The 9,475-nt window shown below is 56.3% G+C and overlaps 1 protein-coding gene across 1 annotated transcript; it reads right to left on the bottom strand.

The window, feature by feature from the left end:
- Positions 1-993: 993 nt before the first annotated feature.
- Positions 994-8,355, bottom strand: LOC138106128 (zinc finger protein 2-like). The gene is made up of 5 exons (XM_069006187.1): positions 8,027-8,355; positions 3,870-4,440; positions 3,218-3,323; positions 2,200-2,301; positions 994-2,006 (listed from the first exon to the last, which is right to left on the bottom strand). The coding sequence occupies exons 2-5, from the start codon at positions 4,233-4,235 to the stop codon at positions 1,555-1,557; spliced, it is 1,026 nt and encodes a 341-aa protein (XP_068862288.1). The 5' UTR covers positions 4,236-4,440; positions 8,027-8,355; the 3' UTR covers positions 994-1,554.
- Between the last annotated feature and the right edge of the window lie 1,120 nt (positions 8,356-9,475).

The raw sequence follows: 9,475 nt of genomic DNA on the forward strand, positions 1-9,475 counted from the left end.
GTTAAAGCTGGGTCTGGCACAGCAGCTCTGCCCCTCAGGAGTGAGGGGTGCTGGGGCCTGGAGCATCCCATGGGATCCAGCGGTCAGGAGACAGAGGAACCATCCCCTCTGCGGGAATGGAGTTGCATCCCAGTCCAGGACACATTCCCTCCTGCTGGAGCTCTCCAAAGGCTGGGAGCAGTGCAGGATGTCCAGGCTGTGAAACCACATCCCACATTGGAGCATCCCAACCTGGAGAGGGACTGGGGACAAGGCATGGAGGGACAGGACCCAGGGAATGTCTTCCCACTGCCAGAGGGCAGCAATGGATGTGAGATTGGGAATTGGGAATTGCTGGCTGGGAGGGTGGGGAGGGGCTGGGCTGGAATTCCCAGAGCAGCTGTGGCTGCCCCTGGATCCCTGGCAGTGACCAAGGCCAGGCTGGACATTGGGGCTTGGAGCAGCCTGGGACAGTGGGAGTTGTCCCTGCCCATGGCAGGGGGTTTGGAATGGGATGATCCTTAACATCCTTTCCAATCCAAGCCAGCCTGGGATTCCATGAGGAATAAAAGCAAAGCCAATCCCAGGACTTCACTTATGAGAAGGAAACAATGAGAAGCCCATGGCAAAAGGGTTTTGGGACATTATTCCTGTACTTGGGATGGGCAGGATGCTTTGGGGCCAAGTGTATTTTCCCAGTCCTGCTCAGAACTCCTGGAACTCCAGCACAGCACCAGCTGGTTCTCTCCTGCTCCTCAGGGGCTGCTGAGCCTGGAGACTTCCTTCCAGCTGGAGCCTGTGACTGAGGACACCCCTCCAACTGGAGGCAACACATTTTCCCTCTTGGCACTCAACTGGAATAATCAAAAATGCTGAAAACCACCAGCACGTGGGGAGAAAACACAAAATCTGCATGTGCTGCCTCCACAGGCTCTCCCTCCTCTCCTCTCACCTTCTCCCCATCGCGTTTCCACTCCCCAGAGGAACATCACCGGCACACTGCACACACAGGAAGAATAGATCCATGGGGTTTTTTTTTCCCCAGAATTTCAGACACCAAAGCAGCATCTCGCCCCACAAGAAATAGATGGGGGTCAGTACAAAAATAGAACCCAAAAATAGAGTTTGTTCTGCAGGTACAGTCATGGGAGAGCAGCTGAAGGGGGGAAATAAAGCCCGGAATCGGTTGCTTCAAACATCAATTACCAGGAGACAATCCCATTCCCAATTCTCCATTTTTCATCCCTGAAAACTTCCAGGGTTTCTCTGTGCTACTCTGGATGTTCTCCAGCACGTTGGTGCACCAGGTTTTTTTAATGCCCCTTTTTGGTACAGCCAATGCTGCTCTATCCAACTCCTCGATGCTGGATGGAGCATGGTAAGAATGACAGGAATTATTCAACCACTAATTAAAATCAGCTCCTAATCAATGACCATTAGCCCAGCACCAAATCCAATCAGGACTTGACTCCGTTTAGGACAACTGCCTTATCCCAAAGCTTCCCTCTAATCCACACAGGACCGTAAACCCCCCACACCTCTGGACAGAGCAGGGATCTTGACAGCTGGAAAGATCTACCCCGGGAAGGCTTTTGGCACCCGGATGATGTGGAAATGCGTCCTGAGGTGGCTGTTGAGGGTGGGCTTCGCCAGGAACCTGCGGCCGCACTCGGCGCAGGCGTGGGGCCGCTGCCCGCTGTGGGTGCGCTGGTGCCGCAGCAGGTACGCGTGGCGGGCAAAGCTCTTCCCGCACTGCGTGCAGATGAACCACGGCACCGCCGCCTCCTCGGGCCGGCCCTGGTGGCACAGCAGGAACCGCCGGAACTCGTCCAGCTCCCGCCCCGCCAGGACGCTGTTACCGCTCCTCATTGCCACGGGCTGCGCCGCTGGGTCGTGGCCGCTCCCCGACGCTTCCCCCCGCTCCGAGCTGGGGCAGCGCGGGGCTTGGGATGCTCCCAAGGGTGATCCGTGCGGCTGGGTGCCTCCTGCATCCTGCAGGCGGGAGCTGGTCGTGGCACCACCGTGGCCTGGAACAAGGAGATTCCAAATGTGTCCCGTGTCTGATGTAACAGAACACAGATCTCCAAAGAACAATTCCGGATTCACTGCATCCGGACAAAACCCCCAAGTTCTGGGTAAAAAAATAACAGGGATGAGCTGGGATCCCCCCTCCCTCCAATCCTACCAAGCTCAAGATGCTGCCAGTGAATTCCCACACACCTGTGCTGAGGCTGGCAGGAATTTTCCTTCCCACCAAATCCTGCAGCTCCTTGACCTGCACCGCTCCTCCTGCCGGGACGTGGCTTTTGGGAACAGGATGGTCTGAACAAGGAACAGAAGGAACATGGGAATGATGGTTGTTAATATTTCCCTCTGATGGTTTTCCAGCAAATCCCTGCGTCACCCACTCTCTAAAGAGCATCTCTGTTATTCCAGGAAAAGATCCAACGAGGAGGGAACAGCAAACGCAGCTGCCCCAGTGTCTGAAAGGATGGCTGGGAGGCAGGTGAACTGGATTTGTGTCCCAACTTTTATAAAATATCCCAGGAATTACACCCAGAAGGTTGAAAATTAAATGTTGGAAAGTGGAAGGTCTCAGATTTGAGCCTTAACCCCAAATTCAGCCACCTGGTGCTGGGTTTTATGGCTCAGTCCCATCTTTTCCCCAGCTAATTCCCCTTGTGCAATGCCCCCAGTTTCAGCAGTAGGTTCTTCTAGGAATCAATGCAAGGAATGAATGCTGAGGAGCCAGGGAGGACTCACAGATTCAGATTTAAAATATCAGTAACTTCAAGCAAACATATAGTTGGGCATTTAAAGCTAATTAATGAGATTCCTTCATTTTCTGGGCATCACTTGAGAAATTCAACTATTTCTGCATCAAAATAGTTCAATTCTCTTCATGGAACCCTGAAGCCAAACATACATCAGGGTGTAGGGATGAGGAAAACACAACTTCACTGTAATTAATGAGGGTACAGGATTAATGATCCCGTGTGCCACTGCAGCTCCTGGGTCCCAACCTTTTCCACTCCTTGTTCCTTGTTTCTGTTGGCAGGTGCATTCCCTGGGATCCTAAACTCTCCTACAACCTCTTAAAGGAAAATTGTGGAGCTTCTTGTCCCTCACAAAGATTCACAAGCACTTAAAGATGAATTGTCTAAAAATCCAGGGATTTGAGGAGAGACAAGAGCCAGGCCAGGCCCAGCACGTGCCCCTTTGGAGAGGGAACACTGACCTTTTCCCAGTGTGATCAAAGATCCGTATTTCTCCTTTAGCAGTTGCTTATAAAATTCATTCTGCCAATCCTCCAGTCGTGGCCACTGAGGAAACATCCCAGGGGCCTAAAAAGCAAAATGTGCCACAGTCAGGGGAGCTGTGAATTCCTGAAAACCCTCTTATCCCAACAGTTTAAACACGTGGCACCTCCCAGCTGCTCCCAGCGATGTCTGTGCTATGTGTAAGCAGCATATTAATGAAGGATTTTACATAAGAACCTTCTACTGTTAATCCAGAAGGAGAGAAAAGGCTCTGAAATGATGTGACTCAGCCAGAACAATTATTTGTTCCAACAACTGGGTCAGAAATTAGTCATAAAAAAAGATATCCATGGTCAGCATCCATGCCCAGCCCCCCCAGGGAATATGGCTCTTCCTTCAATGAGAAAGAAAATAATTCAGTGTTTTAAATAAACCCTGGGGCAGTGCCATGATCTGTCAGGCTGGCTGGAAAAGCTCCTCCCTCGTAATGAAAGCTTATTATTAGGGAATAACAATATTATTATTATTAATCAAACCCTCGAAGGGATATTTTTCCAAGCTGCTCCCAAGGCTTTACAGGCAAATCTCCCTTTAATCTCATTTATTCCCACTCTCCAACCCCTCAATTACCCTCCAGCTCTTGGGATTCCAGATCCGTTTTCGGGTTTTGTTCCTCCCCACGCCGCAGAAACCCTGGGGGGTGCCCACGAGCCAGCTCCCATCTTCCCCCAGGATGAATTTGTTGGGAACAGCTTCCTTCAGCAGGCGCCGGTTCTTGTGGCTTTTCAAAGGATCCGTCTCGAAGGAGCTCTCCTCGAAATGCTCCGAGCACAGGCGCTGGTATTTGGAGGGGGTCTCCATGTCCCGGCCCATGTTTTGGATCCACTGCCTCAAGAGGGGTTCGTTTTGTAGGGGGAATCCATAAAAAGTGACGGAGCTGTTCTTGTAGGCTCCGTTCGTGCCGTTCTGGCAGTTCAGGGCCGCACAATAAACCATTGTCAAGCACCAGGAGCGGGGGAAAAACGCCAAAAAGCACACTGGGAGGAACGTTTAGGGAGTTCCCAATCAACCTCAGTCCCAAACAGGCCTAAGTTTCTCCGAAAAACCCCATGGTTTTGGCAAAGAGGAAGAGCTGAGGTGACCGAGTGAAATGCGGGGCTGAACTTCCCACAGGTCTTTCCCAGCTGCTTCAAATCCACATCTGAAAAGGAAAAAAAAAAGCTTTAAAATCAGTGTAATGCCCCCTGAATATGCAGATTTACGTTTCATTTACCCCTGCTGTGCACACAGACACGAGCTTCGTTCATTTGTGTATCCATGAGGGATCCTGAGCTCCAAAGGTTATCCAGCACACAGCAAATAATCCCCAAAAAATGGAAGTTCGGGGTGTGCCAAGAGCTCCTCCATCATACCAGAGGAGAGTCTCAGGGGTGTCAGTTTTCAGTCAGTGAGGAGATCTTTGGAACAGGGAATAAACCATCCAGGGATCCTGCTGCATCCTGCTCCGAAGAGGAGGAAGATCCCAAGGTTTGCAGATGCCCGTGGTCAAAAATGAACAAGGATCAGAGGGTCCAAAGAAAGCTCACAGAGCTGGATTAGTAAATTAAGCACTCAGCAGGGAAATTGGTATTTTTGCCCTTTTCTTCTGGTAGTAAGGGAAATAAAAGGATAAAAGAAAAGAGGGAAGAGAGAGAGGGAGATCAGATGGGAGAGGGAAGGAGATCACCAATCCTGACTCCAGCACTGATCCAGTCCTGAGGGCACCTTTTCACAGGTCAGTTCTCCCCACCCTGGAATCAGGTTTCTCCCTTTTCATGTAAATGAGTGAGGACGATCAGTCCCTTCTCCCAGAGCTTTCTGGAAAGGGGCTTTGGGCGTCTTGATCCACCTCTCCTGGATCAGTGCTTGGTGACACTCTGTGCCCACTTCCAGACCCCATTCCCACAATGATTTTTCCCACTGCCCTTATCTCCATGGAGCAGAACAAGGAAGAGGCCCCAGGAAGGTGCTGCCTCACCTGTGTGCCTCCCTTCTCCAACCACATCCCGTTCTAACGTGCTTGTTATGGGAGTTTGGGACACAGCAGCACATCAGCTCCTTGGGGCCAGGTGTCCATAGGGCCCCAGCACAGGAAGGGCAGGGACATGTTCAAGTGAGTCCAGAAGAGGCCACGGGGCTGCTCCGAGGGCTGGAGCCCCTCTGCTCTGGAGCCAGGCTGAGAGAGCTGGGGAAGAGAAGGCTCCAGGGAGGCCTCAGAGGCCCTTCCAGGGCCTGAAGGGGCTCCAGGAGAGCTGGAGAGGGACTGGGGACAAGGCATGGAGGGACAGGACACAGGGAATGGCTTTAAACTGAATCAGAGATGGGATATTGGGAAGGAATTGTTCCCTGGGAGGGTGGGCAGGCCCTGGCACAGGGTGCCCAGAGCAGCTGGGGCTGCCCCTGGATCCCTGGCAGTGCCCAAGGCCAGGCTGGACACTGGGGCTTGGAACAGCCTGGGACAGTGGGAAGTGTCCCTGCCCGTGGCAGGGGTGGCACTGGATGATCCTTAAGGTCCCTTTCAACACAAACCATTCCAGCCCAGCGCTGCTTTCACGCCCTGCACATGCCGGGGGTGTCTGTGCCTCTCTCCCCGTCCCACAGCTATGGGGAAGCGGGTACCGGCGCTCCCCTCCCCGTGCTGCGGGGCCGGGGCCCTCGGGAAGGCGCAGCAGGGCTGTAGCGGGACCGGGGCCCTCGGGAAGGCGCAGCAGGGCTGTAGCGGGACCGGGGCCCTCGGGAAGGCGCAGCAGGGCTGTAGCGGGGCCGGGGCCCTCGGGAAGGCGCAGCAGGGCTGTAGCGGGGCCGGACCCGGCTCTGCGCCCCGGGAAGCCACGCGGGACCCGCGGCGTTCACCGCCACGCTGCGCCGCCATCTTCCTCCCCCTCGGCCGCGCCAAGCCGCAGCAGCCAATCAGAGGCGGTGCCGGGCAGCAGCAGCCAATCGAGAGCCAGCCCTAACCACTCCCTCCTCGCTATTGGCCCGCCGCCCCCGGCTCCGCCCACCCCCCGGCGCGCGGCGGGCTCCACGAGGAGGGGGCGGGCAAGGGCGCTCATCCCCATTGGTCAGCGCGCGGGAAAGCAGGGCGCTGATTGGATGAGGAGGGAAGGGAGGAGGGGATGGGGAGCGGCGTCCTCTCGTTGTCCTGGCAACGGCGGCGGGGTCGGAACCGCGGGAACCCGCACCGAGCACCGGCCGCGGGACGGGGAAGGAGCCCCGGGAACCCGCACCGAGCACCGGCCGCGGGACGGGGAAGGAGCCCCGGCAACCCGCACCGAGCACCGGCCGCGGGACGGGGAAGGAGCCCCGGCAACCCGCACCGAGCACCGGCCGCGGGACGGGGAAGGAGCCCCGGGAACCCTCACCGAGCACCGGCCGCGGGACGGGGAAGGAGCCCCGGCAACCCGCACCGAGCACCGGCCGCGGGACGGGGAAGGAGCCCCGGGAACCCGCACCGAGCACCGGCCGCGGGACGGGGAAGGAGCCCCGGCAACCCGCACCGAGCACCGGCCGCGGGACGGGGAAGGAGCCCCGGCAACCCGCACCGAGCACCGGCCGCGGGACGGGGAAGGAGCCCCGGCAACCCGCACCGAGCACCGGCCGCGGGACGGGGAAGGAGCCCCGGGAACCCGCACCGAGCACCGGCCGCGGGACGGGGAAGGAGCCCCGGGAACCCGCACCGAGCACCGGCCGCGGGACGGGGAAGGAGCCCCGGGAACCCGCACCGAGCACCGGCCGCGGGACGGGGAAGGAGCCCCGGGAACCCGCACCGAGCACCGGCCGCGGGACGGAGGCCCTGCACCCCCTCACCGAGCGCCGGCCGCGGGATGGGGCCGAAGCCCAGAGATCTTTCACCGAGCGCCGGCAGCAGGACGGGGCTGTAGCCCTGGGGACTCCTCACCGAACACCGGCCGCGGGACGGGACCGGAGCCCCTGGACCCCTCTCCGAGCACCGGTGGGACGGGGGATTCGCCGTCTCGGAGTGCGGGCCCGGGGAGCGGAGGGAACCTCCCCCGCCTGGAGCGCAGGCGGACCCCGGGACCGGCCCCCGCCTCCCCGCCGCTCCCCTCCTCCGCGCCCGTTTCCTCCCAACGCAAAGATGCCTTGAAATCTTGGGTTTGGGGGAGGCAGCCGCTGAGTTCCTCCTCTGGCTTCAGCCTCGCTCCTCTCTTCCTGCTGCAGAACGACCCGTGGCATTTGATAGTTTTAATTAAAACCCCTGAAATTTCCAGCCAACGAATCAAACATCCTGACAAAACTTAAGCAGAAACACGCAGGCAAAAAAAGGCCCTTTAAGGAAGTTTCCTTTAAGGAAAAGTGAAGGAGCTCTGACCCCAAACAGGCTCTTCCTTGACTCAGACACCTGTTTCTCTATTTTTTTTTTTTTTTGCCCACGACGCCCCCAACAAGGTGACAGGTGACAAATCCAGACTCTTACTAGTAAAAGGAGTAAATTGTGTCCTTACAAGGCCACACGTCCGACTCAGCCCCGTGAGAGACCCCAAACACGAGCGAAAGGTCTCGGAAGGAGGATGTTTAAGGAGCAGCTGCCCTGTCCCGCTCCACAGGGGAGCGAAGTTCCTCAGGCACGGAGATGCCCGGGGTCCAAACACCAGAGGGTCCCAAAAGAGCTACGAAGTTTGATTAGTAAATTACAGACTCGACATGGAAATTGGGGTGAGTTAGCCCCTTCTGTTCTCTTAGTAAATTAAAAAGAAAGGAGGGAAGAGGGAGAGGTCAGGAAACATCACCAGTCCTGGCTCCAGCGCCGATCCGGGTCTGCAGGATGTGCAGGGTCCCGAGGATGCTGTGGGAGCACCTTCTTATGGGTAAATTTTCCCCGCCCCGGGATCAGGTTTCCCACTTCCCATGCAAATGAGGGAGTGTGCGCAATCCTGCTCCCGGACCTTTCTGGAATTGGGTCGGAGGGCTTTGAAGGCTTGTGGTGCTCTTGATCCCTCTCTGCTCATCTCCGTGCTCCTTCCCCGCTGGCCTTGTCCTGTGTTTGTTGTGTCCCCGCGGCCCGAGGGGGAGTTGGCCTCCGGAGCAGCGCTGCCCTATCTGCCGCGCTCCCTCTCCAGTCGCATCCTGTTCCATCCTGCTCCTTATCAGCGTTTGGGACACAGCAGCGCCTTAACTCCTTGGAGCCCTGGCTGCTACAATCGCACAGATTAGAAAACCCGTTGTGTCCCCTGAAGAACGGGATGGAAACTTGGGTTGATCCCGAGAACCGGGGAAAAGTCTTTCTTTATCTCCTCCAACACCTCTGAATCTCCTGGACCTCTGGGGGTGGAGCGGGAAATGGCTCATAAAAAACGATCCCGTTTGATCCGACCCAGGGGGTTGATTTGCAGGAGCACCCTGGGCACAGCGGAGGGAAACAATCAGGAGCCCGAGGCCAGGGGCCGGGAACTGCCCGAGCTTTCCATAACAAAGGGCGCAGCGAGGGACACGCAGGGGCACAGCAGGAGCCGATCATCCCAGATTTTCAGTTTAGACTGTGAGGGGAGAAAAGCCCGGGGAGGAGGGTGGAATTGCTTTGTTTGGGATCTCTCTCTGGAAGCACCACCGGGAGCTGTTATGCTGTTGCTGTATGAAGATTAAATTATTGTGCCCGAGGCTCTGCTATGGGAAATCTGGGATGCAGTCTGTGAGGAGACCTGTGTGAGTGTGGGATCAAACAGGGACCCACCGGCTCACGGGCGCCGGTCCCAGCTCAGGTGATGCTCAGCTGTGACTCCTGGATGGGCAGACGGGGAAATTTCCTTAATAGCCAGACATCCAGCAAGTGGAATCTTATCCACGCAGCCAAAATAATAGCCTGGACATTCACATTCCAGCTGGTTCTTGCCAACAATTAATACAATTTTTAATAGACACGGGAGCACAATATGCAGTATTAACATAGCAGGATGCTCAGGTAGGACCCGGAGGGCAAAGAGTTAAAATCCCTGGAGCCAATGCTCCTGTGTCAAACTGCTCAGGTTAATTTATGGCTCCTGGGTGAGAACCAGGAATCTGCCAACCTTAACCCCAAAAAAATTCCAGAGGCTACGGTGCACTGACTCCATGCAGTGCCTGCACTCCTTGATTTAAAAATTATTAAAGTACCACAATGGCAAATTCCTGCTGCGGCAGGAAAGGGAATTTCTGGAGTTCCAGCTGAGTTGGCTCAAATAAAAGCTGTGGGTCCCAACACC

The sequence above is a fragment of the Aphelocoma coerulescens genome, chromosome 2, assembly GCF_041296385.1.
Source record: "Aphelocoma coerulescens isolate FSJ_1873_10779 chromosome 2, UR_Acoe_1.0, whole genome shotgun sequence".
NCBI lineage: Eukaryota > Metazoa > Chordata > Aves > Passeriformes > Corvidae > Aphelocoma > Aphelocoma coerulescens.

Coding starts and splice junctions, on each gene's coding strand:
- LOC138106128 (XM_069006187.1), bottom strand. CDS start 4,235: ATGGTTTATTGTGCGGCCCTGAACTGCCAGAACGGCACGAACGGAGCC. Junction 3,324..3,869: donor GGAATCCCAAGAGCTGGAGG/GTAATTGAGGGG, acceptor TTTGCTTTTTAG/GCCCCTGGGATGTTTCCTCA. Junction 2,007..2,199: donor TCCTGCCAGCCTCAGCACAG/GTGTGTGGGAAT, acceptor TCCTTGTTCCAG/GCCACGGTGGTGCCACGACC.